General features: G+C 43.2%; 1 protein-coding gene across 1 annotated transcript in view; it reads right to left on the reverse strand.

The window, feature by feature from the left end:
- The window catches only part of SLC4A5 (solute carrier family 4 member 5), a 111,126-nt gene that overhangs the window by 19,793 nt on the left and 64,052 nt on the right, over positions 1-27,281 (reverse strand). Inside the window, exons 8-15 of the mRNA XM_066593015.1 lie at positions 26,019-26,176; positions 24,274-24,361; positions 23,887-24,041; positions 22,888-23,031; positions 19,745-19,919; positions 15,742-15,875; positions 10,853-11,124; positions 1,003-1,064 (exon numbers count right to left, since the gene is read on the reverse strand). Of these exons, the coding sequence (XP_066449112.1) occupies positions 1,003-1,064; positions 10,853-11,124; positions 15,742-15,875; positions 19,745-19,919; positions 22,888-23,031; positions 23,887-24,041; positions 24,274-24,361; positions 26,019-26,176 (1,188 nt within the window). The remainder of the gene's footprint in view (positions 1-1,002; positions 1,065-10,852; positions 11,125-15,741; positions 15,876-19,744; positions 19,920-22,887; positions 23,032-23,886; positions 24,042-24,273; positions 24,362-26,018; positions 26,177-27,281) is intronic.

The raw sequence follows: 27,281 nt of genomic DNA on the forward strand, positions 1-27,281 counted from the left end.
ATCAATGGGTTCTATTCACTGCATATTGTGAATGCAAATATGTCTGTGCAAAGCCGCGCTAAGTTTATAGGATCAAAGGTAAATCCAAAATCTGTATCCTCTCTGACACTATTAACACTGATTGGACAAAGTCACAGAATGTAGGGATAAGCCGTACTGACATGGAGAATGGTAATACACAGTAGTCAATGTATTCATGTATTCCCAGGAGGAATAACAGAGGAGTGGCACAATGCAGAGTAATAAAGAAAGATGCTCCAGAATTGTAATCTTATAAGTAATACAAGTGTTCACTAAAACAGACATGTGAGGATAGCAGACAGGTCCTCTTCAATCTCAAGAATGGTGATAAACCAGTGTAGACTAATGGCGGCTTCACATGGCGTATTTACTCACGCAATACCCAGAGAATATAACCCATTGATTTCAAAGTGTGGAGCTGCTCTTAGGGTGGCTTTACAGGGGACAACTATCGTATGAATAGTCCCTCAAACTAGTTGCTATTATCTGAGTAGTCCCTCAAAGGACTGTTGTGTTCAGTAAGGCAGGAGCCAATCAGCATTCAGTAGGAGGAGCATGGCGAACAAGAGCCCACCTCCCTGCAAAGCTATTGGCTAGTTGTTGAAAGCCAATGATTATCTGTTTACACTAGATGATAATTAATTAATCACCCGATATTTTTAGGTAATCTGAAACAAAGCGACTAGTAAACGAATTCCGTCTTTTCACCCCCAGTTGGTGGGTGTGTTTACATAGAACAGCCGTCACTTACATTCGCTTTACTGAGTGACTAGTCAGACAATAGATGTCCCATGTATCTCCCCCTAACCTATTAAAACGTCAGGCGTGTTAGGTATCACTTACTTGTGAAGCCCCCAAGAGTTCAGTAAAGCATGAGTAATGTTATTTTCATTTATTGCCCCACAATCATTTTGTGTTTCAGAATTTGTCATGTTTCTTTCCCCGTCTGTTTCATTAGTCAGATCACTGTACTTTACTTACCAAAGAAATGTTAGTATTGTTTGGTGCAAACAGAGCTGAAGCATTGAATAAAGTTGTGTTCACTGCAAGATAAAGATTTTTGTTTTTGAGTTCCCCTGTATATAAAAAGCAGTACCATCATCTGAAGTCAATATATTTTATACAATTCAAAAAGGTTATCTACCGCGATTCCCGGAATATAAGACCTGCCCCTAAAATAAATACCTACTCTGATTTTTAGGGGGGAGGGGCTTGAAATATAAACCCTACCCCAAAAATAAGTCCTAGCTACACTACATAAAAAAACAAAAAACTTTACCTAGCAGGCGCCATCTGGGTCCCTCCTGCTGGTCTCCCAAGCTCCAAAAAGCTTGCTTGCAGTTCTCAGCCGCCAATAGAAGAGCGCTTGCTGGTAACAGGGTTCGTAAACCCCGCCTCCAGCAAGCAATAGTTGCTTGCTGATTGGTTCTCGAGTGTCGCAGGTTAGCCAATCAATGCAGCGCTTGATGAACCAATGCGATGGCTGTGATTAGTTCTTTGAGCGTTGCATTAATTGGCTTTGGGGAAACACGGTAGGTTTCAAAAACATTTTCAAATATCCTATTAGTGCTCTCAGCTCTATTACCAAAGTGGCTACAAAGAAAGTGGAGGCTCTGATTTAGTACAAGGGTGAGTCAAAAATGATTCGCACTCTAGTTGAATTAAAACTTCTGTTGGCCGCACTGTCTTATCACCACTTTCCGTGATAGGTCGCTGTTAGAGATCAGTGAGTATACTCGCTAAGGCACATTACTCGAGCGAGTAGTGCCTTAGCCGAGTATCTCCCCGCTCGTCTCTAAAGATTCGGGGGCTGGCGGGGGGCAGGGAACAGCAGCGGGAGAGCGGGGAGGAACGGAGGGGAGATCTCTCTCTCTCCCTCTCTCCCCCCCGCAACTCACCTGTCACCCGCGGCGGTCCCCGAATATTTATCAAGACTTTGTGCACAGTATAGAGAAAATATTTTGTCGTGAAGGAGTTTGTATGAGTTCAAGGAAAGTCCCACAAGTGATAGCCATGAAGAAGGAGCAAGAACATTAGCAGGAAAAAGGTTCAACAATCAACAGTGCTTATTACAGTGAGCTGCTCAGTGAAGAGTTGAAGCCTAATATTAAAACAAAATGCAGAGGACTGCTATCCAAGGGTGTTGTGTTGTTGCATGACTATGTACACCGACACACCACCCCTAATGTCAACAATCTTCAAAGCTTTGTTTTGAGGTCTTAAAGCATCCTCCTAATATTGCCCCATCGAGCTATCAGCTGTTTGGTCCCCTGAAAGAAGCCCTAAGAGGATGAAGATTTATGCCTGATGAAGAGGTGAAGACAGTGATACATTCGTTGCTTGCGGCTCAACCTAAAGCATGTTTTAATGAGGGCATATAAAAGCTTGTTAACAGGTGGATAAAGTGTACTGAAAAGCCATGAGATTATGTTGAAATATAAAGTATTTGTACTTTCTGAAAGTTGATTTCAATATATTTTACAGCCAGAGTGCGGATCATTTTTAACATACCCTCGTATACAGGGCTGACAGAAAAGAGCAGGGTGCAGGTTCAATAATCCTGTCTAATAGTTAGGCAGGTTTCACATGAGCATACAGTATTGCTGAACCTAATCTATGATGCTGTGAGTTTTAAGAAATTGATTACGTTTGAACATAATTGTAGTGGATAAGTTTTAAAGGGAACCTGTCACTGGGTTCATGTTGCCTGAACCACAGGCAGCATGAACTTGGGACAGGTATGCCTACTGCCCTGTGTATTGGAGAGAGCTATCAGTCAAGATGCTGTGGGCAGGGAGAAGTCAGCGCGACCCGCCTCTTTGATTCTGTTCTGAGTCAAACTTTTAGGTGTGTCTATTCTGAAACACTGTAGCATTTCGGAATAACACATACATGGAGGCAATGAGCATACCTGCCTCAGATTCATGCTGCCCGGGGTTCAAGCTGCATGAACTCGATAACAGATTCCCTTTAACGCCACAGGGCGTAAGTGTAAGTCCTGGAAGAGTCCTCTGTGACGTCATCGGGTAATTGTGGAGGGCCAACGGGTTGCTTTGCCATTGCCTATGATTGCTATTACTAGCAATAAGGTATTGCAGGGCTTCTTTCCTGCAATACTTTATCATAGCGATCATAGATGTTATGGTACAAGTTCCCTATAGGGACATAAAAATTATTTTAAAAAGATAAAAATAGTGTAAAAAAAAAAAAAAAGAAAAGAAAAAAAACTTTTATTCTGCCCTTTTCCCTATTAGTAGAAAAAAATTAAAATCCCACATATTTCATATCGTCGTATCCATAACGACTCAAGCAACAAATTGAACACAAGTTTTAGCCTGCACAGCAAAGAGCATTTAAAAAAGCCTAAAAAACTGAGGCTAAATGCTTATTTTTTTCATTTTGCCTCCCAAAAAAAGCAATAGAAGTGATCAAAAAAGCCATATGTACCCCAAAGTGGTACCCATAAAAACTACATCTCGTCATGTAAAGAACAAGCCCTCACAGAGCTCCATCCATGGAAAAATAAAAACGTTATAGTACCTTGAATGAAACAATTTAGAAAAAAAATACAATTTCCCAAAAAATTATTTTTATTGTGGCAGACTTGATGTGATTTCTCTCCCTGCTATCATAAAAAACTTTATAAAAGTTTTACAATATAGTCCATGTGCCCAAAAGTGACAACAATAAAAACTACAGTTTGCCATGCAAAAAACAAGCCATCATACGGCTGTATTGAATGACAGCTGAGCACTGCCTCTGATTGGTCACATCACTCAGCCAATCAGAGGCAGTGCTTTCTGGAGGCAGGGATTTTTCAATCCGTGGCCAGCAGAATACAACAGAAGACTGCCGGGGATGGTGAGAAGACTCGGACAGCACTTCTGGGTGGGTTAACTTTTATTTTTTTCTACAGCTAGTGGTGATTTTCGTGGCAGGGGTTGGAGTGGAAACACTGCTCCCAACCTTGTGTGGTGGCCAGCCCTTGCAATTTCTGGCGCAGCACTCAATGAGATCAATGGGAGCTGTACCTGCAATTAGAAGAAAGGTCCCATTGATTTCAATAAATTGCAAGCGCCAGGCATTACACAGGGGTCAGAGCAGCGCATCCACTACGACCCTGGTGTATGCCAATGGGTGCTGCCCAGAAAACGTCTTTAGGTTGGGTTCACATGGGATGGATTTTCTGTCTGGACGCTCTGCACAGAAATTCTGCAGCATTTACAGTAGCAGCAAATTAAAGAGATTTTGAAAATCTTGTCCACGAGTTGCAGAAAAAATCTGCATAAAAGCTGTGTGGAAATTGACATGCGGTGCGGTACTCAATTCTGCAGCGTGTCAATTTTACTGCTGTTTCCTCTGTGGCATTCACCTCTTCTCAATGAGGGGACGAATTCCGCAAAAAAATACGCAATAAAACCTGAATCAAAACCCGCACCAGATTTTCCGCTGCGGATCTGCTGCAGAATGTCTGCTGTGGACATTCCATGGCAAATCAGCCCCGTGTGGACACATGTGGTATGTCTACACGCAGCAGAAAAGCTGCAGATTTTCTGTACTGGAAAATTCTGCAGCAAAATCCGCAACATTTCTGCAAAAGACACAGAGTCAAAATACGCACCATCGGCATGGACTTTGACTCGAAATCAGCTGTGCTTCACAGACGATTTTAGAAGATACCGTACTCCCTCTCACCTCCGAAGTCTTCGCACTCTCAGCGCCTCCTTCATTTGGCACCTGGTGGCTCCTAGCGAGTGTAGTGCCGCTGGCGAGGTGATGTGGAAGTGTCCAGTGGTGCTGCACTCACTACAGGTCACCGGGTGCCCGAAATATCAGAAGTAAAATCATACGCCGTGATAAGCCACTCCCCCTTTTTTAATATATGTATTCCATGAATATATAGCATTTCACAGTATGATGATCCACTGCACAGTAGGATTGTTCTCTTGTATGAGAGTAGATTACAGTCGCAACTGTAGCTGGTGACAGTCATACAGGCTCTACCTTTTGTATAGCTGGTGACAGTGATACAGGCTGTACCTCTTGTACAGCTGGTGACAGTGATACAGGCTCTACCTCTTGTATAGCTGGTGGCAATGATACAGGTTCTACCTCTTATACAGCTGATGACAGCAATACAGGCTCTACCTCTTGTACAGCTGGTGACAGCGATACAGGCTCTACCTCTTGTACAGCTGGCGACAGCGATACAGGCTCTACCTCTTGTATAGCTGGTGACAGTCATACAGGCTCTACCTCTTGTATAGCGGGTGACAGTCATACAGGCTCTACCTCTTGTATAGCTGGTGACAGTCATACAGGCTCTACCTCTTGTATAGCTGGTGGCAGTGATACAGGTTCTACCTCTTGTATAGCTAGTGACAGTCATACAGGTTCTACCTCTTGTATAGCTGGTGACAGTCATACAGGCTCTACCTCTTGTATAGCTGGTGACAGTCATAAAGGCTCTACCTCTTGTATAGCTGGTGACAGTCATACAGGCTCTACCTCTTGTATAGCTGGTGACAGTGATACAGGCTCTACCTCTTGTATAGCGGGTGACAGTCATACAGGTTCTAACTCTTGTATAGCTGGTGACAGTCATACAGGCTCTACCTCTTGTATAGCTGGTGACAGCGATACAGGCTCTACCTCTTGTATAGCGGGTGACAGTCATACAGGTTCTAACTCTTGTATAGCGGGTGACAGTCATACAGGCTCTACCTCTTGTATAGCTGGTGGCAGTCATACAGGTTCTACCTCTTGTATAGCTGGTGACAGTCATATAGGCTCTACCTCTTGTATAGCTGGTGACAGTGATACAGCTTCTACCTCTTGTATAGCTGGTGACAGTCATACAGGTTCTACCTCTTGTATAGCTGGTGTATGTGCTGCAGAATGAAGAGGAGAGTCGAAAAGCAGAGACAAGGTTATGGATGGACTTACTATAGCACTGTGAGATGATTTATGACTATTTTGGAATATGACTTTGGTCTCAAAATGCCCCTTTAATGTAAAATTCCTGGACTACTAGGCGAGATCTACACTTTAAGGGATCTAACTGAAATTTGCACTGACTGGTCAGCAGACCCGCTCTTGGGTCAGAACACTAGTCCACAAATTGGATTAATAAATGCACCAATGATACACTTGTGTGACAATAGTTTAAGGCCCAGTGAACACAGGCGTATTTGTACTGTGGGATCTGGAGCGAGCGTTCGCCTCCGAATCCCGCAGCAAATACTGCCCATAGACATGCTAAGCAAAATGCTTTTCCATGCCCTCGAGCGGAAATTAACTGCAATTTTTCGCTCGCGGGGGGAAATCGCAGCATGTCCTTTTTTAGTGCGAGCCTCGCACGGACGGCTTCCTTTGCAGTCAATGGAAGCCATCCGTCCCGTGGCGATTCTCTGCGGATCCGCGTCATCGCTGGCGAGACATTCTCTGTACTGTGCATGTGCAGCGGCGCGCCATCCAGCACATTTGCAGCACAGAGAAGAAGAGAACTGACAGGTACCCGGGGGTCACCACTAGGGCACAGGTTCTGATTCCGCTGCAAAATCTCGCAGTCGGAATCTGACCAGGCCATGTGCATTCGGCCTAAGACAGCATAAACTTAGACCAGGTAATCTGAAAATGCCCCACTGTCATAAATTTGGCACATGCTGGGTGATCATCTTCAGACACTTTTTTCTAACTTTACACCACTTAGTTATCTACTTGACTTGGTTTACACCGGTATTCTGTAGCAAAATTTTTGAACATGTTATTTTATTTTAAGCAAGAACTTTGGCACATTTATCTAGTAAATCTCCCCGACATGTTCTTCAGAGCACAGGGAGAAAATTCTAAAAGGTTTTTCTGGGACATTAGAAAAAAGTTCTAAGGGCTTAAAATGAAATCAAACTGAATACTCACTATCCTGGTGGCTCCCTGTCCAACACTGCAGCCCCAATATAGCCATAAGGAACACAGAAGAAATGTCGGGTGGTCACGTGCCATACATTGTGCATGTGACCGCTCAGCCAGTCACACGCTTCAGCAGCCATGGAAGAATGCCCGCTGAAGCCTGTAAGTGGCTGAGCAGTCATGTGCATATATACTCCACTTCTTCCAGTCCCGATATGGCGGGCACTAGGGCTGCAGCGCCGGGGTATTAGTGTATCTTGACACCACCGGAAGAACAGGTGGAGCCAAGATAAAAGGTGTTTGACATGGGGTTGACACCCCCTGTTCGTGATTGGCTGCACGGCACTGTCCCCTTTTTTCGGGCTCACGGGTCCTGCTTCTGGCCCTGCGGTGACTGTATTCGGCGTCCCAGCAGCCCCGCTGTCACAGTCCCTGGCGCCCCTTTTTCTGGCTGGCCTTCACAGCTTTTTCTGGTAGCCCCACTGTCACCTCTGCTGGCTTGTAGCGACGCGCTGTGACTGTCCCTGCCAATCCTCCGTCGCCGTGACACCTCCTGCTCCTGCCAACGGTGTAAGTGTAGCAGAGTCGCGGGAACCCTGGAAGTGCAAAGGAGAATATACATGGCCATCCCCAATACAGCCACCACAGCCACCGCTCAACGATCCGTAACTCGGAAGTGGCGACCGCCGGCAGCCACCAGCATAGCATTACTGTGAAATTCAGACCGGAGCCTCTCACCGCTGTGGCCCACAGCAGCGCTGTGAACTTCATAGCGGCGCTCAGTGGTCCGTCCCACAGCAGCGCTGTCGACTTCAGCAGTCCGCTGGTGAGAGCTGGCGGTCACCTCTTCCTCGCACGGCAGCACCACCAACTCCAAAGGGACGGCGTCGTCCCCTGCCCAGCAGCGCTCATAAGTCCCCACTGCCGTCTCTCACTGTCCTCAATGCCGGGCGGCCAGCGGTGGCTACAGGACCGGTGAGGGCGAGGACGGGGAGAATGCAGGACTGCCAATCATGAACAGGGGCGGCAACCCTCTGTCAAAGTCCTTGTATCTTGGCTCCACCTGTAATTCTGGTGGCGTCAAGATACACTAATACCCAGCGCCGAATGAGCAGCAGCTGGGAAAGGCAAGTATTCAATTTTTCTTGATTTTAAGTCAGTTTAACCTTTTTTGTCATGTCCCCCCAAAAAACTTTTAAGTATTCTATAAACCTAGAGCACGTTCAGCGTTCTGTTACATGGGTGACATGTGTTGAAATCTATATGGTATATACAGTACTGTATGGTATAAGAATTCATATGATAAAAAAATCTAAGGAAAAATAGGTTTGCAACTAATACTTACAGGGATTGGAGGGCAGCCAGAGAGAAGAATGCAGAGAATAAGGAGAGATGTGGCAGATATCAGTTACAATAGTTACAATGATTGTTCACAATTCACATTAACTTGAGTCCATAAGATTGTGGTTGTTTTAGAGAAGAACCCTTCAACACACATGGGTGCACAGTTTGTTACAGCACACAGGTCTAATTCTGATGCAGAAACTACTGCCCATATTGCAGAAGCCCTGTTTAGTACTACAGGCTCAGCTCTCATTCAGTTCATTGCCTGCAGTACTAAACTGGACCACTGCAATGATGAAAGCACTATCTGCATCTAGCACTGTTCTCACTGCCAGCGAGCCCAGTGATCGGTAGAGATCTCAAGCGCCGGATCCCTACTGATTAACTATTGATGACCTCTCCTAAGAATAGGTCATCAATAGTAAAAGTTCTGGACAACTCTTTTAACTGGTTCAGGACCAGAGTATTTTGGTGAACGTGATATTGGGCTGTGAATCACGGCCTGATATTGCAACTTGCTTGTGTGAAGTTAGCCTTAGGGCTCAGTCAGACGGGCGTTTTTTCGCGCGATTTGCGCATGCGCATGCGTCCGGCGATTTTTTAAAACCATTGCTTTGCAATGGTATCGGACACATGAGCGCTTTTTATGCGCTCGTCCGATAAATTATAGAACAAAAAATCGCAGATCGCACCTATCTGCGATCTGCGATTCCTGTTCTCTTCTGTATATGCGCTCAATGGGGCCGGCGGCAGCAGCGCCGACCCCATTGAGAACATATAGAAGACAAATCATTCTTCTCTGCCACAGCTGTAACAGCTGTGGCAGAGAAGAACGATGTTTGCCCATTGAATTCAATGGAGCGGCAATACAGCCGCTCCATTGAAAGCAATGGGCTGCCGGCGTGCGCGGGGTGAATTGTCGGGAAGGGGTTAAATATATAAACCCTTCCCTGCAATTCATCCTAAAATGTGTTAAAATAAAAAAAAATTGTATACTCACCTTTCCGCTGCAGCCGGAGTCCAGCCGCGGCCGCTGTCAGTTCTCCTGAACTGCTTCTCGGCACTATTCAGCCGGCGGGGCTTTAAAATCCCCGCCTGCTGAATGATCTGCCTCTGATTGGTCACAGCCTGACCAATCAGAGGCCAGTTTCACTCACACACCCATTCATGAATTCATGAATGGGTGAGTGACTGCTACCTCTCAGCGCTGAGCCAATCAGGGGCAGGTCTGACTCACATCCATTCATGAATTCATGAATGGGTGTGAGTGAGGCATGCCTCTGATTGGCTCAGCGCTGAGCCAATCAGGGGGCAGGTCTGACTCACACCCCCTTCACACCCACTGCAGGACGGCCGCACGGAGCTCCAGCTGCCGGGAGAAGGTAAGTACATATATATTTTTTATTTTTACACATTTTAGGATGCATTGCAGGTAAGGGCTTATATATTTAAGCCCTTACCGACAATTCATCCCGGGCTCGCCCGCAGCGCATTGCTTTCAATGGAGACGGCTGTATTGCCGTCTCCATTGAATGCAATGCACTGGACAGCTCCGGCCCGTTTCTAATGAAACGCGGCTAGGAGAAGATTTTCGGGCGATTTGCGGGCGACTTGCGCGCACCGGTCACGCGATTTGCGGATGCGCATCCGTCATGCGATCCGCAAATCGCGCGAAAAAACGCCCGTCTGACTAAGGCCTTAATCCTTTATTTTGGGGCTTATAGTTTGAAAAAAAATTTTTATTTGATGTGCATTGCTTAATTTAAAGGGGTTGTATCAGGATCACAAGCTATTCAACTATCCGCAGGATAGGGGATAACTTGCTTATTGGTGGGGGTCTCACCGCTCAGAGCCCCACCAATCCCAAGAATGGGAGTCCTGTATTCCCTGTCCTCCTTACTGCGGGGTTATTCTTGCATTGAGGAGGAGAGTGAATAAAGCTCTGGTCGCACAAGCGCACTGACACTCCTTTCACTTTCAATGGGACTGCAGAGATAACCGAGCAGCAAGCGCTTGCGTATTACTATCAGTCTCATTGAAACAAATGGAGCGCCAACCTTGCGTCCTCGGCCATCACGCCATTCATTCTGATGTCACTGCAGAGTATGTAGCCACCCTGCAATGACAGTAAGATGAGGATAACTTGTGATCCTGATACAACTCCTTTAATTTACTTTATTTGACCTTTATTTTCTAATTCTATGCTCTGTGTTGCAAAGCTCAGAAATGACCATTGGGGGACTTCGTTATTTTATATATATTTTTGGCGCTATGCCTTTCCACTGTGACTGGAGCTGTACCGGGAAAATGATTGTGTGCGAACGTTTATACAAATGATTGTTTGGGTGATCATCACTGCCTGTTTAAGAGGTCTCCTACTCCGTTCTTTACTATATAGATATACCGAGCAACATTGTCCTATATTTTTCCGTCACTCTCCCTGTCAGTGGAGTGAAAGAATAACATTAGGAAATAACTAATTCAGGTTACTATATACACATTAGCTTCAGACCAGATAGCAAATACTCCAATAACCCATTTGAAGATATTTCTGCATGAGTTTAATATGTCCACTGACCTGGGTCGGGCGCCACACATTCACATCTGTATGTCGTGACGTAATCAGGCTTGAAGTCAGAATTAATGGGGTAATATTTGAAGGCTCCAATCATTTTCTTGATGGCATCATAAATGAAGATGAAGCTGATGAGGGTGGAGAAGCCCTCCTCCGTGAAACGCGTAATGTACTTAATAATGAAACTGGCATCGGTGGCCACCAGGATAAGGCACTGCAGAGCTGAATGGAGGCCGATCCACAGGCGGAATTCCATGTAGTCTATATCATTACTTCTGCAATTAGATATTACTATTTGTTAAAGCATTGGAAAAGAGAGGAAACAGAAAGGCTTCTAATTAGAAAGGTAACTTGAAACTCCAGAACACCCTATTGCAAAATGTGTAATGGGGTCCTTGCCCACCATGTGCCGCTTAAAATGCTGGTCTATTCACATGAGAGAGTGGGACTCTTCGGGCTCCTTTAAACTCTAGGACCCAGATGCAACTGCACTCCCTATAATATAATTAAAGTGATCCACAGGTCCTTGACAAACCAACATGGTTGCACTGATTCTCTGACTACCTGCACATTGGTAGAGCAAGTCTACGCACTGCTCTGATTGGCAATTGCTACTCACCGCAGCATCTCTGGCCAATCAAAGCAGCATGTAGTGTCTTATACTACCAATGCTCTATCAATAGAGAGTGTGCTTCTGGTAGTCATAGAATTGGTTCGGCCATCTTGGTTTGTGGAGGGAAGGCAAATCTATTAAAAAGTTTCTTTTCAAGTGTATTCACAAACGAAAAGGAAATGCCACACGAGATACAGGGGAATAAAATAAACCCCTCGCAAAATATGTCATACCTAACGCAGGAGGAAGTGCTGAACAGGTTAAAGAAGATTAAAATCGATAAATCGCCAGGCCCAGATGGAATACACCCAAGGATACTAAGGGAACTAAATGATGAGTTAGCTAGGCCGCTATACCTAATATTTCTAGACACTATCAAGACCGGTGTAGTACCATTGGATTGGCGCATTGCCAACATGGTTCCAATTTATAAAAAGGGGACCAAAAGTGTGCCTGGCAACTACAGGCCGGTAAGTCTTACTTCAGTAATGGGAACAATTTTCGAGGGGATTCTGAGAGACGCCATCGATGAGCACCTCAAGGAGAACAAGGGAATAACTCCTCACCAGCATGGATTCATGAAGGGTCACTCATGTCAGACAAATCTGATCAGTTTCTACGATGAAGTAAGCTCTAGGCTGGACCTGGGAGAGTCTATTGATCTCGTATATCTGGACTTCTCTAAAGCGTTTGACACCGTGCCACATAATAGGCTAATATACAAAATGAGACAGCTCGGACTGGGCGAAAACGTGTGTAATTGGGTTAAAAATTGGCTCAATGATAGAAAGCAGAGGGTGGTAATAAATGGCTCGTACTCCGATTGGGCCACAGTCACTAGTGGGGTGCCACAGGGTTCAATATTAGGCCCCATTCTGTTCAATATATTTATCAACGACCTGATAGAGGGGCTGCACAGCAAAATTTCAATATTTGCAGATGACACAAAACTATACAATATAATCAATGCAATGGAGGACAATGTGCAGCTACAAACAGACCTAGATAAGCTGGGGGCTTGGGCAGAAAAATGGCAAATGAAGTTCAATGTTGACAAATGTAAGGTTATGCACATGGACAGCAAGAATGAATGTTACCAATATTCGCTTAATAGGGTACCGCTAGGGAAAAGTGATATGGAAAAGGACCTGGGGGTACTAGTGGACTATAGACTAAACTGGAGTAACCAATGCCAATCAGCTGCTGCAAAGGCAAATAAAGTTTTGGGATGCATTAAAAGAGGTATAGGGGCGAAGGACGAGAACATTATCCTCCCATTATATAAGGCACTTGTCAGGCCTCACATGGAATACTGTGTACAGTTTTGGTCACCGGTGCTCAGGAAAGATGTTACGGTATTGGAGGGGGTTCAAAGAAGGGCAACTAAACTAATACATGGAATGACTGGACTGGAATACCCAGAGAGGCTATCCAAATTGGGACTATTTACTCTAGAAAAAAGAAGGTTAAGAGGTGACCAAATAGCTATGTATAAGTACATGAGGGGACAAAACATGGATCTCTCCCAGGATCTGTTTATACCCAGGACTGCAACGGTAACAAGAGGGCATCCGCTACGTTTAGAGGAAAGCAGGTTTCATCACCAACATAAAAAGGGATTCTTTACTGTTAGAGCAGCTAGACTGTGGAACTCTCTGCCTGAGGACGTAGTGATGGCAAAATCCATAGAGGAGTTTAAAAGGGGACTTGATGTCTTTCTGGAGAGGAAGGATATTATAGGTTATAAATCTTTTGTTAATTGTTAATCCGGATATACAGACAGGTAGGAACTATTAGGGGTTGATCTAGGGATTAGTCTGATTGCCATTAGGGAGTCGGGAAGGAATTTTTTCCCCGAAAGGGCTAATTGGCTTCTGCTCTTGGTTTTTTTTGCCTTCCTCTGGATCAACAAAACAGGAGGCTAACAGGCTGGACTAGATGGACATTGTCTTCATTCAGCCTTACGAACTATGTTACTATGTAAAACCAGAGGGCCCTTTAAGCCTACTAATAAATATACTGTATTAGGTTTTGATGTGATTAACCTTAATACAGGTAGATTGGAGCCAGATTAGGGAGGCTATGATAACAGATATAGGAATTATATCCCAGTATAGAGGTAGCAGAGATGAAGTAGTCGTTGAATGGTTTTCTTTATCTGCTTACTTGAAAAAAAAATTAGTTTACTAATAGCCATATAGAAAGCTGAAATTAACAGGACACATAGGGCTAAATAACAAATTCAGCCATGGTACATCTGCGCAAAATGATTTAAACATAGACAGTCGTTGAAAAACACAACATTATATCCATAGTTCATCATCTTTATAAAAAATTCTATTCTTCTATGCCAATGATATTATATGTTGTGGCTGTTGATAGTATACTATGACATCCGCATGTTGTGGTCACATTTCACTACTTAGGCTTGACTGGTTTAACCAAATCTTCCTCTACTCTTCAAACCACACTTACAAGGGATTGGGCAAGCCGAGATCTGTGGTGTTGTTTGCAGGATCCTAACCCTAACAAAAGAGTAGCTCTGCAGTGAAAAAACAGTTGTTAACCTTACAGGGCCACTAACAAGAAAGACATTTCTTGGTGATAAACTGTTTCACTATATGTTAATTCTTCAGGTATCAAAACAACTGCAAAATCCATCAGAAGAGCATCCCAGATCAGGGTTGGCTGTAAGAGCACTTTTAATATCACTAGGGATGTGGGCACCACTGGCCTTGATGGCCTGAGCATTCAGAATTTGCACACTTGATCCCACATTTAGTGCCCAAACCTATGGAAGGGCAGCTGCAAAGGAAACGGCCATATTCCCGAGTTTGTCGACTGGACAGTGTTATTTAGGCAGTTGTTTGGCAGTATTATAAGGGCAAATTACAGAAACGTTGACTACACTATTCAGAGAAAGCAGGTCGCCAGCAGCACAAATTGTATATTCCTCCAAGGGTTGGGCATAGATTATGCAGTAGCCAAAGAGACAGGTGATTGAATCCTTATCACCAAAATCACATGTAGCAATGAAAAAAGACTTCGGCAGCATCCAGGGTGCAAATTGATATCCAAAGTTTTATTCCCCCATCACAGAAAAACAGGCAACGTTTCGGCCATGTTGGCCTTTGTCAAGCTCCAAAGCTTGTCAAAGGCCAACATGGCCGAAAGGTTGCCTGTTTTTCTGTGATGGGGGAATAAAACTTTGGATATCAATTTGCACCCTGGATGCTGCCGAAGTCTTTTTTCATTGACTACACTATTCTGTATGGCCAAAATTCTGGAATGCAATGGTAATGTTTTTAAAATGAAGACGAAAGTATGTAGCTTTGGTCTGTGTTTTACTAATAGCAGTCTCTGGCCATCTAAATGGAGCACTGAGGCAGAATTCCCGAATGAGGTCTAAAACACTGTCTGAATGTGGCCTTACCTGGGCACTGTAGTATTGTATTATTTGAACACTGCATGAAATCTGAATTTCTAGGTATATGTAATTTTGTGGTGATATACATTAACTTTACTTTGTAAGGCTGAAAAAAAGATATACATCCATCCAGTTCAGCCTATTTTCCTGCAATGTTGATCCAGAAGAAGGCTAAAAAACAAGGTAGAAGCCAATTTTGTTCCCCCATTTTAGAGGAAAAACAGAATTTCTTCCCGACACCAAGTTTAACAATCAGAATAATCTCTGGATCACCAACCCTTCTGAAGTAATTAGTGACTATGAATGTAATATTGTAACACTCAAGAAAGGTGTCCAAGCCTTTTATTAAGGTTGCCATCGCCATGTCCTCAAGCAGAGAGTTCCATAGTCTCACTGCTCTTACAGTAAAGAACCCCTTTCTATGTCGGTGTAGAAACCTTCTTTCCTCTAGATGTAGAGGGCGCCCCCTTGTTACAGCGACAGTCCTGGGTATAAGTAAATGATTGGAAAGATCTCTGTATTGTCCCCTGATATATTTATACATAGTTATTAGGTGGCCCCCTCAGCCGTCTTTTTTCTAAACTAAATAATCCCAATTTTGATACCCTCTGTGTATTGTAGTCCGCCTATTCCATGTATTAGTTTAGTTGCCTGTTCATTATTTTTTTCCATGTAAGAAAAGAATTACAAGATATTCCTCAACATCATCAATAGTATTCGGATGAGCAGCGTCATCAAATATGAAATGTGCATCACCTAAAAGAATTCAGTAGATTGGTGTGTGGCTGGAGGACAAATGATTTATAGTCATAGTCGGCACACAGCATGGTCATTAGCAGTGTTCATACATACTTGCTAAAATCAAACAGGAGCTTTTCAAAGATGAGAATGGGTCCGGTGCTACTTAAAATGATCAGAGGTTGTCCAGCAAAGAGACAAAACACGGAGCCCGTCATTGCTGTACCAAGAAAGCTCTCCATCACACCCTGAAAGAAGAAAACGCAATATAAATTACCGAAAAACCCTTTTAATTCATAGGAGAAAAAGTGAGGTGATGTCATGTCCCTTTAAATAAAAGATACAATTCGTTAATATCTGATCTTTTTATTTCAGTAATGAGCCTGTATGTTTGCTGTTGCATCAAAACATTCACATGCAAAGTTAAAATAGTTTAACCCCACCCCTCCAGTTTAGGATGAGCGCCGTTCGTTCTACAGAAAAAGGACATTACAGTTTTGGATGAGCAGAGCTCGTTCTATCTTTAATGGCTGTAGTTCCAGTTCTGTCAGGGCTACTGACATGCTTTTGATGGCATTTTGAAGCTTCTTAGTGCTATAACTGTTTAAAAAATGGTCAGGAATACTGAAGTTATAGCAATTACTTTTTAGTCACTGTGTGTAGAGGGGGGGGGGGGGGCAGGAGGCAGCAGAGATCTGTGATTCTCCTGTATATCTCTCTGTCCAGCAGAGGGTGACATGAATTTGTGTTCTTGTTATCATACCTGATGAATCAGAGATCATATTTACTCTCTGATTGTCACATATGGGTGTCTTTTTTCCCCCAGAAAGCAGTGAAATCACGAGGACTTGCTTATCTAATCAATCCTCTACATCTTTCAGGCTTCACACACAAGGGCAGGTTTTTGCTGCTGAATCCAGGGCTGGTGCCTCCAGGTTCCGCAGCAAATGATTCTTCATGTACACAAGTGGAAACCAATTCCGGTTTCCGCTCGCGGATGAAAAATGTTCTATTATTAAGGGCAACATGCTTGGCTGAAATATGCAACATGGCACATGTCATTTTGTTCCTCTATGTCTGTCTGGATCATCTAATAAAGACTGAAAACCTTTAACCCAACGCTGGATTTTCTTTATTTTCCTGTGAAAAATCGCAGAATGATCTATTTTCCTGTGGTTCCCACACGGACGGCCTCCATTGAAGTCAATGGAAGCCATCGACCCCGCAGCCTGTCCACAATTAACATTGCGGATGGGCTGCGTATTCCGCTGTAAAAGAAGAAAAAAAAATCTGTACTGCGTATGTCTAACGGTGAGCGAGCCGTGCGGACTCTCCGCAGTACAGAGAAGCCAGAAGAAGACAGGTCCGTGTGGATGCCGGTGAAGAAGACAACAGGTACACAGGGTCACCCGCCATGGTCAGGGCTGGATTCCATGCGGGATTCTGCAGCCGAAATCCGGACCTGCAGTGTGCATGAGGCCTTAACCCCACAGATACTGCGGTCATTGTTGACCATGGCATGTAAATGTTTTTACAGAAAAGAACATTTAAACACTTTTTCCCTCTTACACAAGGCTTTAAATATTTAAAAATTAAAAAGAACTAAATTAATTGCACATAATTGATATAGACACATCCATAACAACCTGTACTATAAAAGCACAGCATGCATGGTATTTTCAGCCAGATCTGCGGTGGAACGTCCCGCTGGAGGTGCCAATGCGGATGTGAAACCGGCCATAGGGGGTTAAAAGTTATTGTGCATTTCACGTTTGTTAAGTAATGCTAAAACTGCAGTAGTCGTTAAGAGTGGCATTTTGTGTTGATATGGAGAAACCACTCGTTATATTAGTTGTGTGGAGCTGTTTAAATTGTTCTTATTTGATTGTTTTTTGCAAACAGCTGAACATTTGTAAATTTGGCAAATAAACTGCATTTGCAATGTGGGCTGAGTCATGTTGATTGCAACCGTAATTTACAATGAGGCATGTTGAAGATGACACTTGGAGATGTTCAGGCATGTATGAAGTTGTTGGCAGCGCTGCAAATATCCTGGCGGTGGCCTGCTTTTCCCTCATCATCCACCAGATGGTGCCAAGTCCTATGTTAGAGAGTGAGAGCAATCTGTATATTGTCTGCTGTTAGAATGTCACTCTTCTCTCACTGACTACACCGAAACAAAATGCAGCTTCAAGCAAATAGTCACATTTTCTGGCTGTAATGTGGTTGCCACAATGTGTAGCATGGTAATTTAGTAATTTGCTACTATGATGTTCCAAGCTAAGGGGGGAGGATTGCAGATGAAATGTAACTATCCCGTAGCTTTCTCGTCTGTGATTCCATTTGCTATAGACTGATTTATGTCATTATACAAGTATTCGTGTATCTAGGGTGACCAGATTTTCCCAGGGTCAAAGCGGGACAGAGGGGTGTGGCCAGGGGGCGGGGCTTATCACAACATACGATTTTACTTCCGTTGTTATAAAATCTACAAGACCATTTCAAAAAAGACAAGACAAATTCTGCAGCATTTCTGCATCCAAAAAACAGTTGAAATCTGAAACATTGGTGTGGATTTTGACTGGAAATCAGCTGCAGGTATGCAGCTGATTTTATATTATGCTACCCTCACCTCCTCCGAAGGCTTCACGCTGTCAGCGCTCCCCGTCTTCTGGTTCGCAGTGGGCTGTAGTGGCCTCACCTGACCAGCAGTGCTGGGAACTGGAAGCCGGGTAGCGCTGACAGCATGTAGCCTATGGAGGATTTGAGGGGGAGTGCTGCATAGTATGAAATCAGCTGTGGTTATGCAGCTGATTTCCAGTCAAAATCTGCACCAGTAATAGTGACCCCCACAGTGGTGCCGGTAGTAATAGTAACTCCCACAGTGGTGCCGGTAGTAATAGTGACCTCAACAGTAGCCTCAGTAGTAATAGTGACCCTCCACAGTAGCCTCAGTTCTAATACTATTGCTATTAGGGCTGATATAGGGGACACTATTACTAATATTGGCCCCTATATTGACCCCAGTAGTAACAGTGACTCCCACAGTAGCTCCAGTACTAATAGACCCCACCTGAAACCCACATACTAACCCTCCTCCTGGTCTTCCGAGCCCTGCCGCTCCTCTTCACAGCGCTGCTGTGGGCGGAAGTGTAGGTGCCCGCAGCAGCACCTCCTCCCCTGACCTCTTCTCCTGCGGAACTAAGGAGAAGAGATCAGGGGAGGAAGATCCCGTATGCACACAATGATGTCAGTGCATCTGGCTGCGGTGCCGCAAAGCGATTACCAGTTGGGGAGCTTAGGCACCCCAGCTGTTAATCACCTTCCTGGTGACCTGGTGTCCCGAAAGCAGGAAAAGCGGGACAAAGGGTCCCAAAGCAGGGCTGTCCCAGCTAAATTGGGACATCTGGTCACCTTAGTGTATTACAACCCGGGCAACACTTTTCCTGCATTTTTCACTCAAGCATTAATATAGACCAAGAGTGGGTGTCTGACCTTTGGGACTCTCACACATCAGCACAATGAAGGGGCCATAACACTCCTGCAAGCACTGCACTTCCACAGCAGCTTGCCCTGGTGCTGCAGCTCTACCCATCCACTCAGTAGAACCAATTCAACAGCAAAATCCAAGTTAGAATGCATTGCAATCTTTGTAATAATTAAGAATGTGACTTTTAAAGGTCATTATAGGTGCTTTTAGATGAAAAAATTATCGTTCAAACGAGCTAAAGAAGATAATCGTTCGGTCAAAACGCAGCCAACAACTGAACGTTGAATGACAATCGCTCAGTTTTGGTTTGCTGTTCATTTTATGTAAGCATAAAAACCATCGTTGGCTCGTTTACTGACTGTTCGGTTTAAACAGCACTCATTCAATTGTTCTCATTCACTTATACAGCGAATGTGAAAGACTGAACCATTCTGAATGATTCTTGTTAGAAAGAGCCAACCATATATCTGCCTGTCTAAACAGGCTGAACAAGAGCGAACGAGCCAGCGATGACGTCACTCGCTCATTCAAACGCAAATTGTCTCATCTAAAAGGACCCTATAACAGCATTCTATTGAACCAGGTCCACTACATATATTGTATATAGGCCAGACTATGTGTTCATACCTGATAGTTATCTGTAGCATCACCCAACAAGCCACCGAATGTGATGGCATTCGTTATACAACCGAGGTAGATAAAAAGAATGGCGGAAATGGACTGAATGTGGAAGGCTTCATAGAAATCGCTCAGGAACCATGGTAGCTTCCTTTTAATATCCAGGTAGAGTCCTCCACAGAATCTGTGGGTGAAAATGATGCTGCCATTAGCTGGGGACACCAAGAAATGTGACCTCATAGTATTTATAGAACCATTTTATAGGAGTCTCCCTTGTAGTAAGAAATGCAAAAAATGTTGGCTGGTTCTTTCTTTGATTTACAGAGATTCATCACATTTTTCACATCTGGTAATCTTTGTCTCCAGCATTCTTAGCTGATGAAATGTATCATTTATTTTTACTTTCAATAATTTTTATTAACGTTTTTAAAACAAGTCACATGTCATAACTGATACAATCAGAGATTATGTAAGAAGTACTATTTTTAAGAAATAATATAATATTTCATATAAAAATACAGATCTTTTGTAACAAAAGGCAAAGACCAACCATGAACATGGCCTTGAGAAAATAACTAGCAGTATTCAGGCAATGACTTAGACCAGTGTTTCCCAACTCCAGTCCTCATGGAGCCCCAACAGGTCATGTATTCAGGATCTCCTATAGTAAGAACACCTGTGGCAATGTCTGAGGACCGGCAATAATTACATCACCTGTGCAACACTGAGGAAATCCTGAAAACATGACCTGTTGGCGGTCCCTGAGGACTGGAGTTGGGAAACACTGACTTAGACAAACAACAGAAAAGGGACACAACAAGACAGACAAAGGAAATAAGGTATAAGAGGAGGAACCACTGTGTCAACAACAAAGATGGGGGCCAAGACTTCATAAAATGCATATGAAAGCCGAGGTTAATAGACTGCATTAAATTTGGGCATTGAGTCATTCAGCATATTAGATAATTGGCCGCTGACCATAATCCAGCCAAATTTGTTTCTAACTAATTCTAAAGGTGTAGAGCCCAATTTACAACGTCATGCAGTTGCTATTCCAGCAGCCACAAAATAAAGCACATCAACCTCCTAGTATTTTTGGGAGTAGCCGGAATTGACACATTCAATAATGCCTGTGTAGGATCTTTTCAAAGATTAATGCTTGTGACAGAGTTAACTAAGTGATACAGATCCAGAATCTACATACTTTTGGACAATACCATCATAAATGATATCCAACTGCCCACATTCCTGAAAACTTTGTGGCAAAGCTTCTAGATAAATTCAGAACAATCTCGTGGGCACCGTATACCAACTCAACAAGACCTTACACCCAGCCTACATCAATTATGTATTAACCCTTTCAAATCCACTGTCTGACGTCTTCCTACATTCTGATTGAAGCTTGCACAGCTCCAATGTCAAAAGACGTCCCACAGGGTATTCTTACCGTCTATTGCTAGCCACTCCGCTCAAGAAGAAGTATGAACAGCACAACTAGGTGCAATAATGAAAGTTTACATCCGCATGGATGTCACTTTATTTTTCATTGGCATAAAAAACAGGCGACGTTTCGACTGCACAGCCGCAGTCTTTGTCAAGCTTGCAGTCGAAACGTCGCCTGTTTTTTATGCCAATGAAAAATAAAGTGACATCCATGCGGATGTAAACTTTCATTATTGCACCTAATTGTGTTGTTCATACTTCTTCTTGTTTGGGGGACTGGATCCAACACCAATTTTTGAACCTGCACACGTTTTTGCCAATATTGGCATACCCTGCCTGAAATTAGGTGCTGCTGTGGAACCCTTTATCTACATTGCCAGCCACTCCGCTGTTGGAGCCTCTCTGGCGCACACACTGGCTTTAGCCAGCAGATGGCACTGTTGTATAATAGCAAAAAAAGAAAGCCTTTTAGGAAACCCTGAATTGGATTGGAAAAGGTTAATAGAGAGTGGGGCTATATTTTGAGCCATACATGCCCAAACTTCTAAGTCTACTGTATTCCCAATGTCCGATTTCCAATTAATCATGTATAGTAATTTGTCGGGCAGCATAGATAATGCTTTATAGAGGGTATTAATAATACCTGACGTACCTGCTGAACTTAAACATATAGATTCGAAAGGAGCTCTTTGTGCAATGTCGACACCATATTCTTTAGGCTGTTAATAAAATGCGTTATTTGATAATATGGAAAGGTTCTGAGTCTAGCAATTTGTAAAAAGTGTAAAAGAATGAAAGAGTCTTGACATCTATCTATGAAATCGCCTAACCTTTATTGATCCACCATCTAAAATGTGAGGGAGAAAGACCTGGTAGAAAATTTGGAGTTTGAAAGATCTGTGCAGCCGGTGTATGAGTCGAATGTAAAGGAAACTTAGCCTAAAGTCTATCCCACATAGCCAATGAATGTGAAATGGATTGGAACAAAATAGCAGCCTACTCCCAGAGGGAAGCCAAGGAAAAAAGTCAATGGAGTAGTTTTGACACGCCAGAGCCTCTATTTTCACTCCTAAGACACCTATCTTGGTACATTCTCCCCTTCATATTCAGCATAGAAATAGAATTCACTAAGCTTCAGTGTCCCCTCAGTGGTGAATCATCTAAGTATGTCTATGCAGGGAATTTGGAACTCTGTGTGAAAAAATCAGAGCTCTGATGGTTGCAAATATTTATTAAGACATTTGCTTTGAAGTGGTTGTCTGGGACATTAAGTATTGATGACCTAGCCTTAAGATAGGTATCAATAGTTGATATGGAGGGGGTGTCAGCCACTTGGGATCCCCGTTGATTAGCTGATCACTGGGTGCACTGTTGGAAAGTGCTGGGAGCAGATAGAACTTTTTGTATTGCAGCGGCCCAATTTGGTACTGTGGGCACAGCTCCTATTGAATTCAATGAAAGGTTTGTTTGTAGTATCAAACCAAGCCTCTGCAGTGTTGTCAGTGCTATCTGCTTCCAGCGCTGTCCACATTAACTATGGGCCTGGTGATCAGCTGATAGGTGGGAAACTAGAGTGTTGGACCCCCCAATCAGTTATTAGTGACCTATACTGAGGATAGGTCATCAATAGTTAATGTTCCGGACAACCTGTTAAAAAGTAGTTTACTATGGATTGATAACAATTTTAAATCCATTTATGCCATCCATACCTGCCGGTCCATGAAAGCTCTTCTCCGACCTGATGTGCACCAGGTAACTCTCCATCTTCACTTCCCCCTCCACCACTTCCACCTCCTCCTCCTCCAGCTGATCCATTCATTTGTCCTGCCTCGTTCACAGAGAAGACTGATTTTCTGCAGAAATGAGTTCACAAATCATGTAGCATTGGTGAAAAGCTTGGTTTGAACCAAATGGCAAATGTATTTATATTCATTGCTCTATGTACCTTGTATCTACTGTAAGAATGCAGTACCAAATATGGCCTTTAGGGGACTTGAGAACAGGTTTTGTGTGGAAAGCTCCAGTACAAAAGGGGTTTCTGTTATTAATTAATCAGCCAACACCTAGGTGGGTTTGGCAACAGAACAGAAAGCCTCCATGGTTGCTCCGCTCTGCGACCCTCAGAGGTCCATCAGAAAGCAGTTGAAGAGCAAGCCTTGGCTAATGTGGAGCTCCTGCTGCAACTAGGAGAGCCATGAATCTGACTGGAGTGGACGGCACCTTGACTGACACCTTGGATAGGTATGAACGGATGGTCATAGTCAAAGGCATAACTTGAAGCTTCTGGGCCGCAATGCAAAATCTGTAACAGGTCCCCCAAATAAAATGGTTTATTCATAGTAATAGGCTCCCTATATGGAGAAGAGAGGCCTAATGATCCCCCTAAGGCTTCTGGCCCGGGTGCAACCACATCCCCTATAGTTTCGCCCCTGGACATAGTGTTCTGTTATGGCACCAGGCCAATGTGACAGATAGGAAGCGTAATCCTACGTGAGTTAGGATCCAGATAACTGGAAATAATGTTGTTTAATGCATGTACACTGCAATGCGTAACAACATTGTGAAGGCCGTTTGATAACCTGTGATTCCCTGCAAACAACGCTACAATACCAGTTTTTACTCAAGTTTTTGCCTGGACGTGAATTTGTGCTCTACCGCCACCCAACGGTCCTGTGAGCTCAATACTCCCAACTTATCACAATACCTACCTCTGATCTGCAGATGGGGTCTTTTTTGGAGGCTCGATTCTGATAGTAGGATCCCATTCTCCGGGTGGAAGGACAATAACTTCATCCAAGAACTCATCTATCCCTGCAATCAGATCCTCACGATCTTTTGCTTTGTACGCGACATCACTGAACAACTAAAACAAGTTATATTGTAGAGTAACAGATTCTCATTCAACCTGCAGTGGAGTCAGTTGTGGCTTCATAAATCAAGTAGGCTACTATGACTATCATTAGAAATCCAATGCTTCTCAATGCTAAATGATGACATCGGAATGGACACTTTATACAAGCACTATCTGTACTAGTTTATGTAGAAACTGTATAGCAATCACTTATGCACTATAGTATAGACTAATGATCACTTACATCGTCTACCATCAGAGTGGCAATTGCTCTGCCAATTTCAATGTAGGATTTCACTTTACCCATTGGACCCAATAGAATGAACAGGAACCTAACGGGAAGGAAATAATAATATAGTTGATAGTAGTGATATGGGCTCTATATTTCCTATGTTCACACCTATTGTAGAGTAGGGCCACTTTCACACAAGCGTTTGTAAAAATGTTAGATATTTTACTCGCCATTTTACTACGCACAGAGCTGCCTTTTTGTGTGCATTTACCTGTGCTTATACTGTGTATTTTTGCACAGTAACAGTACCGCGTTTTTACTCCGTTTTCACGCATCCTATTCATTTTAATGGGGGAAGCAGTGCGTTAAAAAATAGAACATGCAGTATTTTATTTAGCTCATGCTAAAAAACGCTGCGCTAAAACGCTCACCTGGGAGGCTCCATTGATATGAATGGAGGCTTTTTGCTGCATTTGAAATAGTGTGTAAATCGTGGAAGAAGAACGCCTGTGTGAGAGTGGCCTAAGAGAAGTTTACCACAACTTTATATAATTTAAAAACAAACTTTTCCAAACTTTGAATAACTTTATCAGGCCAGAAAAAGTGAAGAAGGAAAAAGAAGAATTTCATCCAGTTTTGACATATTTATTATTTTCAACAAATATACTGTGTCACATTCTGCAGGAGAAACAGTACACAAAAAAGCAAAATACTGAGCGCTCAACTTCAGGCTCTTGTAAAAATAGATCCACACTTTTGGGATATTGCATTCTGTTTCTTCCATTTTTCACAATACTGATTGTTCTTCTCACAAACCTGATACATGAGAGTGCGAATCACCGTGAAATGTTCCCATATATGACATGACTTCAAATATTTGTAAATTATTTATAATGGTTTGAGGCCCTGTGCATTCTGTAATAAACTATTATATAGACTTCCTTTATGCAAACCGCCAATGCACAATGTTAGGTGGAATAAGACCTCATGAACATGTGCCTTTCATGGCTGCATTGAAATGAATTCACATGTCTATTTTTTATGTTCCTAGTTTACAGTAATCAATAGTTCAATTTCCATGAACATTTTCGGCACGGACACACGCAGATTGAACAATGTAAAAATAAAATTGCAACAAGCATCATCGGATGCTGATTTATGGCTGAAAATTGCTTACCGAAGAACATACGCAGCCATATACAAACTATTACATGAACAGCACTTGTAGATGCCCATACATATGCAGGCAGAGGACACTGATGTGGCAGTCATGTGATACTAACCTTGACTAGCACCCTGCGCAACAATTGTTTACATGCTGCCCTGTCCAGATCCCGAGTCCCCACATGTTAAGAGGAAGTGATGGGTAGGAAAGATATCGTTTCTCCTTATGGAGGACATCCATGCTCCTCTGGGAAATATGCAAATGGGAAGATGGAATAATACCTATATAGCATCACCTATTGGAAGGCAGCATTCCTGCAAGTCAATGTCAGACTTTTTAACAAGCCTTGTAACAATGACTGGGAATTGTGAGCCAAAGTACGTGATGTCATGTTTCCATTTTCATGCATATGCCAACTGTAATTAGCAAGTGGCCAACCTTTTTGTGGAAATAACCTATTGCTCCATGTCCCTGCATGGGGCTGTCTGCTAGTTGGGTCTTCCTCTCATAGTGTGTAGGTCTCGACAACTGGAATATAGCATTAGATTAGTATTTTGTGAGAAATATAAGATAAAATCAACGCAGTCATCACCTGGTGGGCACTGGGACCTCTGTGACACCGCCGAGCATTAAGGATTGGACCAGTCGTACAAATGCTACAAAAGGTTTGTCTAAGAAGTCGACTTCTCCCACAAAAACATTAGAAGCTTCTGCATCCCTGGGAATTTTTTTCATAAACTTATTCCTCAGCTGAAAGAACAAAGAGGGACAAAGTACATTTTTATCAGGCGCTGTAGAGGTCAGGTGCTGAAGATTTGTAGTGTAGATTCTGCATAGAAAATCTGCAGCTAATTGCAGTACAATTTTCAAAATCCAAATATCGAATATAAATGTACTAAAAAAATCCCTGTGGAAAAAACAAGCATGCTGCGGATTTTCAAAATAGTAATAAAGAGTGTCTCTTGCTCTGGAAATCCTGTACTATTTTAGGGTTCATTCTCATCAGCATTGCAGGTTCCATTCATAAACTCTATTAATGATTTCCACTAATAACCAGGATGAAATAGCGCAGCATGCTGTGCTACTTTGTATTGTAAATGCCAGCTGGCGAATGAACAGATCCTATTATATCAATGAGGTCCATTCAGTGCAGTTCGGTTTTGTCATTATACAGACCCGTTTAGCACGGGGGTGATATTTGCCTGCTTCTCAATTGGAGCAGGAAAAGAGAAACTCCTTCTGCTGATGTGAACAAGCCCTTTTACAGACAACCCAGTTCGCATTGTATAATGCTTCATTTCCCCTGTACTGGTGCTGCAGGGAAATTGAACACTTATTGTCCGGTCTCCCTACGGATTACAGCAGATCGTTGAGTTTCCTGGAGGGGCACACTTTATGAACAGCTCATTTTCAAGGGACCCTTCTAACAAATAGGTTCAAAGCAGAGAAGCCCTTTAAATGGGTACTAACTTTTCACACAACGCCTGCTCTTCTAACAGCCTGTGCATGTATCATTAAAATTGTAATGTACTTGCATTCATTTTCCTTCGTTTTACCACTGAAAATCAAGGTAAAAGTGGCTGCCACTAGGATTCTTCCTTGCAGCATTTTTGCAATCAACTGCCTGTTATTAGGCATTTGACTTCCCTAGTAACAGGGAAATGGGTACACTGCTAGTTGCTGCATGCAGTAGAGAGTGAGCATTGCAGCTGATTGGAGCAGGACTATACAAGGCAGCATGGGAAGTCCCAACAAGTACAGTACTGGCAAAATGGCTGCATAGGACACCACCCCCACACCTTAACCCTTTCCAATCCAATTTGTATCCTGGTTTTCCTAGGGGGCTTACTCTTTT

This window comes from Eleutherodactylus coqui, chromosome 2 (assembly GCF_035609145.1).
Source record: "Eleutherodactylus coqui strain aEleCoq1 chromosome 2, aEleCoq1.hap1, whole genome shotgun sequence".
In the NCBI taxonomy this organism is placed as follows: domain Eukaryota; kingdom Metazoa; phylum Chordata; class Amphibia; order Anura; family Eleutherodactylidae; genus Eleutherodactylus; species Eleutherodactylus coqui.